Here is a 16230-nt window from a genome sequence, read left to right on the forward strand (position 1 = left end):
GGTTCAATTGTAAGATTTACATTACAATTAATTAATTTTGGTTGAAGGCTCTTGATTTTGCAGCACAGTTTCTTGTAGGGAGGTAAGTATTATAGGCTTCTGATTTTGGGGTTCACCTGTGAGATAACATGAGATCTCATGTTATCCAATCTCATATATATATATATATATATATATATGCTCAAATATCTGGTAACCGTCATAAAATTGTGTCTTCCTGATTAAAACACGAACAAAACAATTCACTTGTCTCCTAATAAAACTTAATCCAAATTAAAATTTGAAAAGAGATAAAATTATTCTTACACATTTGCATGATCCCTCCTAGATCAGTATTACTAAAAGTGTTCAACAAAATAGCATTAACAGAAATTATGTATTACTAGCTAGTAATTCTTATTCATTTGTTGGGAAGAGTAGATAAATGGAATGTATTAATATAATTGTTAAGCAAATAATACACCGTCTTGGAAAAAAGTACGTAAAAGTACATAGGCCCCTCCCAAAAACACTAGTACATCAATAATAGTACTCCAATCAGTTTTGTCTCCCGACCCGTGGCTAACAAAGCACATCCAAGTGGCCTTAATAACTTTCCTTGAATCACCAAGTGGACAATTTGTATTGTGGAGTTGTTAGGTTAGTGCCACACTTATTATTACTTACTCTATTTTTATCTTAACTTAGAAGTGTTTGACCAACTTATTATTACTTACTCTATTTTTATCTTAAACATTTTTATAAAATTATATATTTAGACTCTTGTAACATTTCAGTATTTATTTTATTCAAGTTTATCCTTTAATATTAAATTATTTATTTTAATTATTACATTACTTAAACTTCTAATTTGTAATATAACTTCTAACAAAATAACAAGTTTTCCAAATGAATCACCAAGTGGACAATTTGTATTGTGGAGTTGCTAGGTTAGTGCCACACATGTCATGGGTATGATGCACTGGTGATCGTGTAATATGTGTGGGAAGGGACATGTTATTGTTTTTCGAGGGAAGCACCGACATGTTCTTCTTCTCAGTTTTTACATACGTACTCTATTTGATGATCTACATTAATTGGCACTTCTTTTGCTGTGCTGTGCTTTGTAGAGAATCTTTATATATAAAATTATTTGCAATCACTCTAATGTCCGCCGGGGGGCGGAGCATAGCATAGTTATGGCCGAGGGAGGCGTGCCCCCCAAACTTTATGAAAAAAAATGTAATTTGAATAATGTAACTAAATACTTAAAATACATAATTATCAAGACTATTATATTTAATTAATACATTAGACTTTTAATTATTTTGACTCCTCCAAGTATTGTTTTCAAGCTTCGCCATTGTCCGCACCACTCCAATGTATTAATGGGATTTTAAATGCTATTATTTATTTCATATGTATATGGTAATTCTAATGAATTTAATGTGCCTATGTATGCTACTGTTTTTATTTAATTATTTTTCGTATATATGTCTTCAATTATAAATAGTCGTTGTATTTAGGAACGTTATACGTACATTAATTTCATGAAGGAATAGGTGGTAGATTTATAGTAGTATTAGAATTCCAAAGTGGCCAGTTTAGGGTGTTAGTGAAACTTTTTTATAAAGGGCAGCAGCAAATTCTGAAACAACACAAAACACAACAAAAATTTACAAGCAACTATGGCTTCAAGCAATGGCCGAAAAGCAACTGAGATCTTCCAAGGACAAGCTATCTTATACAGATGCATGTTTGCCTTCCTAGATTCCATGTGTCTCAAATCGATTATTGAGCTTGGCATACCAGACATAATCCACAAGCATGGCCAACCCATTACTCTTTCTGAGTTGGTGTCAATTCTGAATGTTCCACCAGCTAGAGTTGGTCACGTGCAAAGTCTCATGCGCTACCTTGCACACCATGGATTCTTTGAAAGACTAAGAATCCATCTTGAAAAAGAATCTTATGCTCTCACTGCTGCTTCAGAGCTACTTGTCAAAAGCAGTGAGCTTTGTTTAACTCCAATGGTTGAGAAAGTGCTTGACCCAACTCTCTCAGCTTCATTCCATCAAATGAAGAAGTGGGTTTATGAGGAAGATCTCTCAGTGTTTGATATCTCCTTAGGCTGTAGTTTGTGGGATTTTCTTAACAAAAACCCTTCATACAATGAGTTATTCAATGAGGCAATGACTAGAGATTCTCAAGTGAGTAACTTGGCATTGAGAGATTGCAAGTTGGTGTTTGAGGGACTGGAATCCATTGTGGACGTTGGTGGTGGAACTGGAGCCACTGCCAAGATGATCAGTGAGGCATTTCCTGACTTGAAATGCGTTGTTCTTGACCGTCCTCGGGTTGTGGAGAACTTGTCAGGAAACAACAATTTGACATATGTTGCTGGGGACATGTTCAAAACTATTCCTAAGGCTGATGCTGTTCTGCTTAAGGTATGTATATGTAAACAATGATCCAGAGGACTTGTTAATTAACTTTTTTTTTTTATTGGCATACGTTGGTTTGCTAGAATGTTAATTTTTTATAGTTGAGAAGATCGAACCCGCGACTTTTCTCCTCTTTTCTTCTCCCTTAACCAACCAACTCATCTTAAGTTTTGTAAATTTGTTTATTTCATACCATATATATAGTTCACTTCTCACATAAAGTTATGGACACCATTCTAAACTTGTTCTATCTGTTATTCTTGTAGTGGATTCTTCATGATTGGGCTGATAAAGATTGCAGAAAGATATTAGAGAATTGTAAAGAAGCTATTTCTTCAAATAATGGCAAAAGAGGAAAAATAATTGTCATAGATATGGTCATTAACGAAAAACAAGATGAGCAAAAAATTACTGAACTAAAGCTCCTTTGGGATGTAAGCATGGCATGTGCATTCAATGGAAAAGAGAGAAATGAAGAAGAATGGAACAAACTCTTCATGGAAGCCGGGCTCCAAGACTACAAAATATCTCCCTTGACCGGGTATTTGTCTCTTATTGAGATCTATCCTTAGACAATTATGTGTTGATTTATTTAATTATTAGTTTCATGTTATGAACTGAATGATGTTGTAGTAATATGTATTTGATATTAGTTTTAAAACTTATGAATATGGAAGAACTAGTGTGGAGCAAAGGCATAGGATAATAAAATCTGTTGGGGTTCCTCTCTCTGTCTCTTTGCCTCACTCTCACTCCAAAAATTCACCAATGCTTTTGCAGCAATACTCAGGGTTTTGTGAATCAATGGATTCAGATTGACGACCTACAGAGATTATTCTACTTCTTTCTTTAACTCGTGAGAAAGAAATTCACATCAATTGAATTTGGTTTGCGAGAATTGATTATTCTATTTCTTTCTTCAACTCGTAAGAGCATCTCGGCCCAAGTTTTGGATTTCTTAATTATCTTTTTTTGATCTCACGGTATCATATCATTTATAAAAAACTCATACAAATTTTTACTCTAACCCAAAAAATCACAAGAAACCATAATAATCATAAAAAAATCGACACATTTAATAATTTTTTTTATTATAACTTAATTATTATTATAATAAAATAATTAATTTAATTTTTTATTTTACTCTAATTCTGCACTTTTTATTGTCACTATTTTTCATTTTTTTTTCAACTACTCCACTTGAATTTTTCACTCTATAACCTTCCCTTTTCCATGTTGTCTTTTCCACTTCTTCACCCCTCTTCTTTTCCAATGAGAACCTTCCCCTTCCCCACACTTGCCTTTCCCCCTTTCCCGTCCAACTCCAGAATCTTCCTTCCCCTTCCCACCCTTCCAACTTCATTTTTTCTTTTAAAAACAAAAAAATCACCCTCCTTTATTTTTCTCAATGACTTCTTCTTCTTTCTCATTTTCCTTCTTCTTCTTATTTTTTTTCTCATTTTTCTTCTTTTTCATTTCGTAACCACCCTTCACCGCCACCTGTTGAGCCACCAACGTCACTCTCTTGCGTGACCTCAACTCCCTTTCGAGCCATCATCGCCGCTCGCTTGCAGAACCATCGTCAGTCAATGAACCACCACTGTCGCTGATGACGACATGGGATTTTTTCATATTTATTTAATATTCCTTTTCCCCTTTGTATTTTTTTATATTTGTTCATTTTTCTTCTTTTTGCAATTATTTTTCCTCTTTTTTGTACATGGGTGAATTGTTGAAGGTGACTGATGTTGGATAATAGTTTTTTAATGTTAAGAACCCGTTTCTTATATAAGGAACTCATTTTATTTTGAAGGAATGGTTCCTTCTAGATAGATTATCTCTAATACACAATTTCTTCAAAAACCCGTTTCTTCATATTAAGAAACTCATCACGCAACTGGCGGAGATGCTATGATTCATCAACATACAACGTGATTGACAATGACCTCACTCAGAAGGTTAGTCACATGAGAAATAAAAGCAGAGTTACAATCTAAATCATAAATAAACATTTCACTTCTTGTGTAATCATCAGTGACTTTGAGCAACATAGTTTTGTAGCCTAGACAAATTGATTTCAAAATAATTGAGGACAAGCTCACCGGTAGGTAGCATATAAGAGTTAAATATAATTGTGTATAACAAGAGTATGACATATTATAATGACCACAAGTTACCAGTAAAATATTATCCCAAAAAACAACGTTACAAATGCTGCCTTTTGCTAACTACCTTTATCTGGTGTTTTAACTGAGAAAACGTAGGGATGAATTAGGCCGATTATTCTATTAGTGATTATAGGGCTCTGATACCACGCAAGAAAAGTGTTTTCTAAAATGAAACTCAAACTTTTCTTAATCCTAAATGCCAAGTACATGAGATATATAGATAGAGTTAGAGAACTCTAGACTTAATTTTAAGATCTTTTTGAATATTAAAACCCACATCTTGATATTTTTTATACTTTTCTGAATATAAAACACTTCTAAATTTTTACATGTCTATTATTGATCTTCAAATAATTCTAGATTCATCTACTTCCAAATTATATATAACTCAGATTAATACATAAGTCAATATATTCATAAACGTTAATTAGGACTTCCATTAACATCATATTAGGATCGTTCATCTTTGTATTAAAACAGTTTGCTCAAAATCAACATTGCAGTCAATCTAGGTTTCTGCTTCCTCCTGCAATTGAAGCGCAAGCTCAAGTTGCATCTCCACTTCGCCCATGTTTGGTCGTTCCATTCCCTGCTTATGCAAACACCTCTCAGTAATGTCAACGAACGCTTTCCAACAATCTGGAGCAATTCTGGACTTAATAAACGGATCAACTATTTTTTCTGTTTGCAACTCCAGCGAATATTTCGGTTCATCATTCATAAGTCGATTACGTTCCAAAAACAAATCTTTCCCCTGCTTTGCACTCACCACTTCCAATAGAACCACCCCAAATGAAAACACGTTTGATTTCACAGTCAAGATGCCGGTTGCCAAATACTCAGGATCACAATATGCGAAAGTGTCATGGTTTCTAGCAACAAGAGATGAATTTGCGACATCAATACTTCCCCTTTTGGACAACAACAAGCCTGAAATTTTAGGCTCCCAGATTTGGTCCAAAAGGATGTAACATGTTTTGAAAAAATTGTGTATGACAGAACACTTGCCTCCTGTGTGTAGATAGTGCAATCCACGTGCAACACCAATGCAAATTTGAAGCCTCCTTTTCCACGGTAGTGGATCAACTTTGTGATTGCTTTTAGGATGAAGGTGATCACTGAGGGCACCGTTAAGCATGTATTCATGGACAAGAATCAGATGGGGGTGGTCTCTTTCAATGCAAAATCCAATTAAAGGCATGATGTTGGGGTGGTGGAGCTGACAAAGGAAGAGAACCTCGTTCTTCAACTGAGACTCTGAGAGACCAGAAAGAGAACCCTTCCTGAACCACTTAATTGCAACAGTGGTAGCACCTTTTTTCAGATAACCTTTGTACACAACCCCGAATGAATCTTCTCCAATCACCGAAGGTTTCTTGATGTTTCTCACTGCTGACTTTATCTCTGCAAGTGAAAAGTGGGTGCAAAGTTCTTCCAGGATGTTGAAGGTTGTTGTCCCGAGTAGTCTGTTTTCCCCTGGATCATTGATAGAGAAACACGACAAAAGTGGAAAAAGACCCATTTGTGCAATGATTGAAGAAGTCTAAGGCATAAATAAACCATATGTAATGGACTATTATACGTGCGTAAGATTGCCCTTAAATTGCTAACTACAGTTATTTGCTAACTAAAGCCATGGTTTTGGAATTGGTCACGCGTTATTTGAAATTTTTTATTGTGTACATAGAAAATCTTCCATGCATGTTGCTGAGTCTTGGTCTTTGTGTCAATTAGAGTATAGACTAAGCCACATGAAGTCTTGGACTTGGTCATTAAGGTTCCTGGTCTTGCAGCGATTGGCACCGTGGTAACGTTTTGTGGAATAATATTATATTTACGTTATTTACACCCCGAGCTTTGAACGACATTGCATCAAATTGTCAACCTTGGAATGCCTAATGAACCAAGTCTGTTTGATCCGTTATTCACGTACTTCTGCAAAAGTAGTATGCAGAACTCTATGAAAAGCGATTAAGTTCGTTTGTTTTTTGGTAGTCATATTTTCATTCGTAATGACATGGTAAATACAGTGTGGTATTTGTATGGAGAAGTAGGGGTGGACCTGCAGCCCCCTCAATTTTAGAAAAACATAAAAATATTATTAATATTGTTATATTTTGTTTCTCTTAATTTTATAATTGGACCCACTTACTTCAATTCACAAATAGTTAATACGTGAAAGAAAGACTAAATAGTTTGGATAATACCTGTTTTTCACAAAAATATTTTTTTTTGACAAACTTTATTTACCTCCAAACTGAATTTCGAATTATTCGAAGTCTTTTTTCCTTAGGAAAAAAATCCTGAAAGGCCATTTATTTTGGTACTCAATCAATACTATTTTGGTTTATAATAAATAATATTAATGTTAGACATTTAATTTTTCATTAAATACAATTAAATTCATACATCCGGTCAATGATTGTAAATTTGAAGTTTTGACTAATATTTTCTTCTAATTAAGTATCCTTTAATAGACAAATAAATAGCCTTGTAATTATACACCATAGTATCAATAGCTTTGTCTTTATTTTGGTTAAAGTCTAGGAATATTCCATGAACAAAGTCGATCGCCTCCTATGAATTTCCTTAGTTTTCTCAGCCGATCGAGATAGAAAATCCGTCATTGATAATTCATTCATATATAATTAGATCCTCCTTTCGTGATTCTATTCTCCTTGGTTGTTATTTTCTTTATCATTGTCCAAATGAGTTCTCTTCCGGGCTTGCTTGTGGTTATTCTTCCACTTTTTTACAATGTTGCAGCTGCTTGTTCTGATGGAACGTGCAAGGTTTGTATCCCCATTCTACTACTACTTTGTCGAATCATACCGTTATGTTTCCTTTTCTTCTTTTATTCAGTTTTTGTTGGTTTCAAACTAATAATACTTTATTAGCTTCTTGATGAGTGCTCGTCCGATGGAGATTGTGGCACTGGGCTCTATTGCTTTTCCTGTCCATTTGGGTTTTTAGGCTCTAGGTGTGTGAGATCTACTGTCACAAATCAATTCAAGCTCATAGTAAGACATCTATCTCTCTACTTTTTGCCTAATTAATTTTCACAAACAGAGTTTGACAAAGGCATATCTAGAAAGAGTAATGTTATTCATCTCACAATTCTAAAACAAGGGAAAAGATTGAAAGAGAAGCATAAAAGATTTGTAAGATAAAAAGTGATGGTATTGAGAGAAATGGAGAAACAAATTGAGTTATGAAAAACTAGAGTGCATTTTTGGATTGTGGTTGAAAATACTATGCGTGATCTAATACAGATCTAACAGATAAAAACAAAAATAATGATCTTAATTTTTTGACAAAATTATTTTTGTCTCAATTAAAAGTATTTTTTTTACCAGAAAATCAAACATGCACTAAATGTTAGCAAGATTTCTTAGTATTGCTATAAACCAACAAGGTAGCAACCATGTGGTTAGGTTGCATGGTTCTTGTTTTGGTGAGATAGGCCGAGATTAGTTTCACCATTATACGTTATCTGAATATTAATTGTTTGTTTGGTTGATACATTTCTTTGAATTATTATTTTTATTGTGAAAAATATTTATCTTACGTATTTTTTTATTCCCTTTACACTCTTTACTATTAAATTATCCAAAGCGTAATGAAGCTTTCGTAACAGGTTTAAACATGAGGGTAAAAAGAAGTGGCTTGAAATAATGAGGTTTTGTAATTGACTATTGCCAAAGTCCTAAGTTGGAGAATGGAGAGGGACTCAAAATTTTGGTGTTCCTTCTTCATGTTACCACTTCATTATTCTTTTTAATTGACCATGCTTGATTAAAAAATAAAAAATAAAAAATCTGAATCCCAAATATGTAGTTGAGAAGTCAGCCCATTTTGTCCAAAGCTATGAACAAGTCATAACCAAAGTAACCCAACGTCGCGGAAACTTCAAAATGATCATGGGCCAACCCAGTTTTTAAAAGCTTACGGCCTACTTAGAAATATATAGAAAGACAAACAAATTATATCAATAAGCAATTATAGTTTTATGAAGCCATATAATTTTGAAAATAATTACCAGCATGAATTGTTTCTTTTTTCTACATGTTGAGGTAAGAAAATAGATGTGTTTGATCTTAATCTCTTTGCTAATTGCTTCTTTTTTCCGTATAGAATAATTCTCTGCCATTCAACAAATATGCATTTTTGACAACGCACAACGCTTATGCCATTGATGGGGAGCCATCTCACACAGGCGTGCCACGAGTAACTTTTACCAATCAGGAAGACAGTGTCACCCAACAGCTAAATGTATGCTATATCAGTACTATTAGTCTATTAATTATAGCTTAAAATATCAATGCTTGGATTCTCATAAACAATGTTTAAGTCACCCTTGTGTCTCAACAATGGTTATTTTGTAGAATGGAGTACGTGGACTAATGCTAGATACATATGATTTTGACGGAGATGTGTGGTTATGCCATTCATTTGAAGGCCAATGCCATGACTTCACAGCTTTTGTATGTAACATCATCCACTCAATTATATATGTTTGTTTTTGGTGTATGCTTTCTGAACTTTTTTTTGGAGTAAAAGATGTGAAAAATCATTAATGGATCACTTGTACTAGATTCTAACTTGTGATTAACAAGTAGGAACCTGCCCTAGACACATTGAAGGAAATTGAAGCTTTTCTATCAGCAAATCCAACAGAAATTGTCACACTCATCTTGGAAGATTATGTTCATGCACCAAATGGTTTGACAAAGGTCTTCACTGATGCCGGTCTGATGAAGTATTGGTTTCCATTGACAAGCATGCCAAGAAATGGTCAAGATTGGCCTCTAGTGAGTGATATGGTTGCCAAAAACCAAAGATTACTAGTGTTCACTTCTATTGCTTCTAAGGAACAAAGTGAAGGCATTGCTTACCAGTGGAATTTCATGGTTGAAAATCAGTGTAAGAGGATACCATCTATTAAACCTATTTCATTCTTAAGAATTAATTTATTTTTGTTTCCTCTTGTCAACTTACTCTTTGGTCATGTTCTTATCTTTAATTTTATAGATGGAGATGGTGGTAGAAAAGCAGGAAGTTGTCCAAATAGGGCAGAATCATCTCCCCTTAACGACAAAAGCAAATCCTTGGTGTTGGTAAACTATTTTCGATCAACTCCAATTAAACCAATCACATGTGAAGATAACTCAGGAGAACTAATTAACATGCTACAAACTTGTTTTGGTGCTGCTGGCAACCGGTGGGCCAATTTTGTTGCTGTTGATTATTATAAGGTAGTATTTTAGGAAAATTTTATTCCAAATTTTGTTGCCAAAGCAACAAATTTTGACCCTTAATATCTTTATATTCTTATAATATGGGGGGTTGTTATGCAGAGGAGTGAGGGAGGAGGATCGTTTCAAGCAGTAGACACTCTCAATGGAAAGCTACTATGTGGATGTGATGATGTTCATACATGCGTGGTATAGCAATTTTAACCTCTTTTTTAGAACGCATAAACCCACTTATACATTTAAGTTAGTGTATAATTCTACTAACACTGTTGGTTTTAATGTTTCAGCCTGGATCAACATCAGAAGCTTGCTCTCAATCATAGGAAAAATCATAGTAACAAGACCAACCATCTGGAAATAATTCAGGCATTAGATTGTTGTCAATTTTCAGTTGTTAAAACCATTATTGCTTGTCATGATCTTGTTGGTAAGGATTTCTAATCCAAGGCAGCATTAATTAGAACATCCATTACATTGACGAAATGACCTTGGTATTAAATTCAAGAGCAGTGCTATTTCGTATGAAAAAGTATTTATTTTATTGGCTATTTGTGATTAAAAAAATATTACTAGTAATTTGACAGAAATCACGGATAAACTTCGTGCAGACTTTCTTGTCTTATACAAATAGCAATTTTCTAAATTCAAAGGCCCATTACTTAACAAATAAGAAAAATGATCAAAAGTATATTTTAACCGAAATATTTTCATTTTACTTAAAAAAAATTAAGTTCTCATCATTACTTAATATTAATAATTCTCTAAATTTGATATCCAAACAAAATCGATTAATACACGATATAATTTAAATCCTCTCAAAATTTGAATTACTTCCCTTCTAAAGATAATTAAAAAAGTTGACAGAAAATTTATTTACACTAAAACATGATAGTTTATGGCATGTTCACTAATTGTTAAGCTCCTTTTCATTAATACCTTTTTGGTTTTTAAACGTTATATATTTTAAACATTTTAAACATCTATAATATATAAGCTAGGATCTTTTTTTTATTATTATTTTAAAAGCTAACAAGCTAGAAACTTTTGATAACTCACTACATGACATCTAAAATAAAATATTACTCGATTAAAAGCTTTATTAAATTCATGTAAAAAAATTTAAACTTATATTCTACTGGTAAAATGTGAACATCAGTACCAAACGGAGTGTTAAAATCCATGCAAAAGCCAGTTTGTTTTGCATTTCAAATAACAAATGGTCATCACCTAACATATTCAAGCTAAAAGTTTTTTTTTTCCCAACGAAAGACTTTAAGAGGCCTTTCATGGACATTTATATATATATATATATATATATATATATATATATATATATATATATATATATATATTGGCCTATTACGCATAATCATCTTGTAGAGCTCAAGACCTACCAAAAAACAAGACAAAACTCATTATTGAGATTTACATGTGCACATAACTCCAAGTTTTTGAGTTCACATGTGTTTGGTTCCTTTCCGGAAAAATAAAAATGAAAATAAAAAATATGCGCGATAAGAAGTAGGCGGATAGAATATAGCTAGCCTAGTTCAATAATAAACGACCTGGCACCTTCATCTTATTATTTTTATTTTGATTTAAGCAATATGTCTATAACATTAATTAATTAAAAGATTAAAAGTTAATTAATAACTTTATTAAGAAAATATTATTAATGTACTCCACTATAATTTCTAGTTAATACATTTCCAACATTTTTTATATAAAATATTTTCTTATGGAGATGTGCCTTGAGTCTTGACTCTCTTTCTATTCGTAGACGACCCTAGCTGGTATGCAAATTGACAAGAACTATCTTTAAATCACTATATTATAACACCGAGATAAATTTCTCTTTCAATTGCTATAAGTTATATTCTCGATCTCCTTTGTGTTTTCAGAATCTCTCAATTGAACACATTGCTTAATTAGTTGAGTGCTTAATTACTTTGTTGGTGGTCACCTACCACTCATTGGATGACCATGGTCCATGGAGCTCCACTGTTATCAAACAATTGAAGCACTCACCCAATGAAAGCATGTGAATCTTCTTGCATTATGTTCAAACTGACCATATTTTATTATTAATTTCATGATTAATGCTCAACAAGTACGGGGTAATAATTTATTTTTTTTACAATATATATGGTTCTTAACTTAGAAGTGTTTGACCAACTTATTATTACTTTATTTTTATCTTGTAACATTACAGTATTTATTTTATTCAAGTTTATCCTTTAATATCAAATTATTTATTTTAATTATTACATTACTTAAACTTCTAATTCTTGATATAACTTCTAACAAAATAACAAGTTTTCAAAATGAACTAAAAACCCAATTAAAACAATGTTTTCTAAAAATGTTAAGGATATATTAACAATAATATAAATATGTTATTATATGTATATTGTATTTATTAGCCAGTTAATGATTAATTTTATTAAATTGATTTAATTCAGTAAATTAACTTTATAATTAAAACTAATTTTTCAATTTTAATTAACTTTCAACTTTTAACTAACTCAACAATTATTTTCCTTAAACATAGCCTATCTATTAATTAATTGACATTGTACCTAACAATTTGTCTTCATCTAATACTTCCTTTACCGAATTAAGAGGACAAGATGCTTGTTTCTGTCTTACTAAGGACTATTATGGTAATGCAGTCTTTTAACACATTTTCTAACATTTACTGTTAATGAAAATTTATTTAAAATTTTAAATCAAAAGAGACACTAATTAAAAGTAAAAAATATTAAAAAATTTAATTTAAAAATTTCACCAGTTAATAACAGAAAGTATGTTAAAAAAAATGTACAGATGTTATAGTGTTTTACAAACATTTTTCATAAAAGGATATCCTTATCAAACCATTCACTTTCACAAGATAAACACTGGAGATTGTTTTTAAATCTGTCCTACTTCGAACTTAAATATAAACAGCTAAAAAAGAGACTCAAATATATAAGTAATTTTAATTATTTTCATCTTATTTAATTATATCATTCCAATCAAATCTAATTTTAGTTTTAATGACTTTGTTATATTTGATATCAAGATCTAACAAATCACACACTTTAGAAAGAACAAAAAACTTTATCTCTTAAGCATGATTAATAAAATTAAATAACATTAACCAATTTCCTCACTTGATGCAAAGTTAGTTAATTTTGCTTAATTATATTTATGTCCGGTGGGAGTAAGTTTTACTAAAACCGTGTAGAATGTATGCTGGTATTTCTATAGTCAGGAGAGTGATCTCTAACCTTTAATTATTCCATAATCAATACATATAGCAACACTAAATTTTATCAAAACTCTAACTGAGCATTTCTCTGACTAGTGTTATACATTTAATAAATAAAATAATTAAGCAGCCTAGCTAGTTGTAAATTAGAACACGAATTTACCCCCTCTAAGTATATATTTCTCTCTAAATGGTCGTTATAAATTGCCTCCATGTCTCAAATGTTAAGCAGGAGCCATTTAGAAAATAAGCTCTAGCCCATTTTATTTCTTCCCTTACTTATTCGTCATGAGATTGAGGCGTGGAAGTTAGAATCCAATAAACCATCAGTAAATAGAAAGCAGAAAAACATACATATACATGTTCAGAATCTCTTCCCCGGAATTTGTCCAGTTCAGGGGACGGAGTTATTGTTATTGCAATAACGGAAAAATGCACAATAATAGAGACATTGGACAACAACAGTGGATAGAGGGAGGGAGGAAGCAAAAGCATTAGAAATAATACATAAATAGCTTGTGGCGATCATAGCTTATTTTAATAGCAACCCTTGTGGTAGGCATATGGATCAGCACATCGGCTGTCTGTACCCGGACCAGGTTTGGCCCCATTACTAACATAATGACCGCTGAGACCCGAACAGGCGGCGGGACCGGGATTACTTGTACCTCCAGTCCCAGAGGGGCATGATCCTTCAGCGAGGATTCTGCGGAAGTGGGAGCTGGAGATGGTGGGAAGCTGTGAGTCCAAGTGGTGAACGTGGAGGCAGTCTTCTACGGAGCCATCGCACAGTACTGAAGTTGTGGTGTGGTTGGACTTGGACAACACTCCTGAAATGCTCAAATGTACCATAACCCACATCAGCAAACGCCTTGATGCTAATTGCTTCTTCATGTCTGCTAGCTACAAAGTCTTGAGAGATACTACTATTTTCATAAATTGCACACTGCATGTATAATATCCACCCTTGATATTGATATATGGACTACCAAGGTTCCGCTACATTCGAGTGCCAGTTAATTAAGCAAATTATTATATGTGAAATGATAATCATTGTCCGAACATTGAATAAAGAATTAAAAAGGACAGATGTTTCATAAGTGCAAAAGTGAGACAATAAATTTATAATTCTCTAATAATAAGTACAGATGTTTCAATGAATTATTATTTACTGAATGATTAACTTAATCCATGATCGATCTTATTATACACAATTATTTCATTCGAAATGTTCATTATCTATGTATGATAACTATGATATCTTTAATTGTTAGTTTACTGATGATTCATATATATATGTATCATTGAAGTCACCAGGTAGCTTCTAAGTCTTTTTAAGACATTTGGCGTGAAAGAAAGTAAAAGCATGCAGAAGTGCATAACAAAGCCAAACCAAGCACAGTAAATCTTGTTGACTATATGGAAAAATATTTTATGAAGATAGTTTGTTTGTTTTGTGGATTAAAAGTTTGTGATCGAAAATGTAAACAATGTGATATTAGAAATGGTAATGGTTAAGATTTGGGTAGGATGCTATATTCCTATACCTATAGTATCTGCTTTCATATTGCAATTTAAAAATAATTGTTGTATTCGGTTTCACACACCCGGATAGCATTTTTAATTTTTACTCTCATATTCATTTGTATCTATATACTTATACTTAACACACTCAATTAATTAAAATAATTACTATAATCATAATAAATTCATTCTAAAATAATTTAAATATAATATTAAAAAATATACACTTAATATAAAAAATAAACAAATGTTAATAATTATAACATTGATTCATCCAAACTCAAATCATAAATAAATAAAATTAAAAAAATAATTATTTGACATAAAAATCGTTAAAGTTAATATTATAATCGTTTGATAAAAACTTTAATTAAAAGTTTAGTATTTTTCAACTCTCTGTTAGAGATTAAAGACTTAGAATAAAAAATATAATTATTTTTCACAATAAATTATGTGTGTGGATTGGATATTATATATTTATCTTGTATCCAACCTCAATATTACCGGTAATTATTCCTTCTGTTTATGAATATTTTTGTGATACTCATAGGATCTAGATATATTCCGTCATTAATATTCCTATATTTGTTAAAAAAATTTAAAATTTATTGATGAGTATTGTTAATTTCTTGCAATATTGTAGATTCTTTATTTATTATGTTTTCCTATACTTTTATTTTCATGAAGATGATGAGAATGAGATATTCTCATGACAACATGAGAAGTTATTCCTAATATGTAAACATGTCACTTTCATTTTTATTTTTTATTTAAATTATTTTGAAGTTTAAAAAATAATTCTAAAAAATTAAAATGTAATCAAATACATTTTTAAATATACCCAAAAATAAAATTTTTAGAGATATGATTCATGAAAATAAAAAATTAATTTGTAAAACAAATTCCTTAGAGAGAAAGAAAGAAGAAAAAAAATGTAAGTATAATAAATAAAATGATATAAGAAAAAAGATATTGATGAAATATGTAATGTACATGTATACATTTCAATTTCATCACTTTTTTTTATTAGATACTACGCATCAGTCTTTTTTTTTATTTAATCTAAATTATTGGGATGCTTGTTTCAGTTTAATATGTTTAAAATTTTGTCGCTGTGTGTCGGCCAAAGTTTGTTTCGTTGACTAATCACACGCAAAACGTAAAACAATCAGGCTTGCATGGACTGTTAACAAAAACGCAATTTTGTTCCTGATGTTAACATTTTAATTGTAGATTAGTTTAACAATTTTTTGCATGCATTTAAATAAATTATTAATGAATTTTATTATAGGTGCAATAATGCATCGAGTTATTAAAACTCCCTAGTTTTTATATTAGTAAATGTTTAAAATATGTCACGTACTGTAACAACCAAACAATTATTCAAGAAAGAGGTAAAAAATCACTAAATATTTCTTAAACTTTTTATGTGAATTTTAAAATCATATATTAAAATGTCTTATTTTTAGCAATTAAACTTAAAGAATTTGAAAATACTGAAAATTTTACAAAGAATTAATATTTAATGTAAAACCAAAGGATTTTAATAAACATTTGATATGGAAGAATTTAATTTAATTTTTTCCTCTTTTGCACGTTCTCTATGA

General features: G+C 31.4%; 4 protein-coding genes across 5 annotated transcripts; 2 read left to right on the forward strand and 2 right to left on the reverse strand.

Annotated features, from left to right (window-relative positions):
• Window positions 1-1553: 1553 nt before the first annotated feature.
• Window positions 1554-5480, forward strand: LOC100776336 (isoflavone 7-O-methyltransferase). The gene is made up of 3 exons (XM_003552541.4): window positions 1554-2429; window positions 2690-2964; window positions 5095-5480. Exons 1-3 carry the CDS (start codon window positions 1668-1670, stop codon window positions 5204-5206), a joined length of 1149 nt encoding a protein of 382 aa, XP_003552589.2. The 5' UTR covers window positions 1554-1667; the 3' UTR covers window positions 5207-5480.
• On the reverse strand, window positions 5264-6113 carry LOC100806251 (probable serine/threonine-protein kinase PBL7). The gene is made up of 3 exons (XM_041011857.1): window positions 5600-6113; window positions 5361-5521; window positions 5264-5272 (listed from the first exon to the last, which is right to left on the reverse strand). Exons 1-3 carry the CDS (start codon window positions 6111-6113, stop codon window positions 5264-5266), a joined length of 684 nt encoding a protein of 227 aa, XP_040867791.1.
• Window positions 6114-7132: 1019 nt separating this feature from the next.
• LOC100806782 (PI-PLC X domain-containing protein At5g67130) lies at window positions 7133-10439 on the forward strand. Of its 2 annotated transcripts, XM_003551716.5 has the most exons (8): window positions 7133-7383; window positions 7489-7611; window positions 8726-8863; window positions 8977-9075; window positions 9211-9514; window positions 9623-9846; window positions 9949-10035; window positions 10134-10439. In XM_003551716.5, the coding sequence occupies exons 1-8, from the start codon at window positions 7300-7302 to the stop codon at window positions 10167-10169; spliced, it is 1095 nt and encodes a 364-aa protein (XP_003551764.1). In that variant the 5' UTR covers window positions 7133-7299; the 3' UTR covers window positions 10170-10439. The 2 variants fall into 2 exon arrangements, with proteins under 2 accessions (XP_003551764.1, XP_025982471.1); XM_026126686.2 differs by having other exon boundaries at window positions 9211-9846.
• Window positions 10440-13409: 2970 nt separating this feature from the next.
• LOC100500577 (uncharacterized) lies at window positions 13410-14050 on the reverse strand. Its single transcript, NM_001249401.3, has one exon. It carries the CDS (start codon window positions 13991-13993, stop codon window positions 13637-13639), a length of 357 nt encoding a protein of 118 aa, NP_001236330.2. The 5' UTR covers window positions 13994-14050; the 3' UTR covers window positions 13410-13636.
• Between the last annotated feature and the right edge of the window lie 2180 nt (window positions 14051-16230).

This window comes from Glycine max, chromosome 18 (genome assembly GCF_000004515.6).
Source record: "Glycine max cultivar Williams 82 chromosome 18, Glycine_max_v4.0, whole genome shotgun sequence".
Lineage (NCBI taxonomy): Eukaryota > Viridiplantae > Streptophyta > Magnoliopsida > Fabales > Fabaceae > Glycine > Glycine max.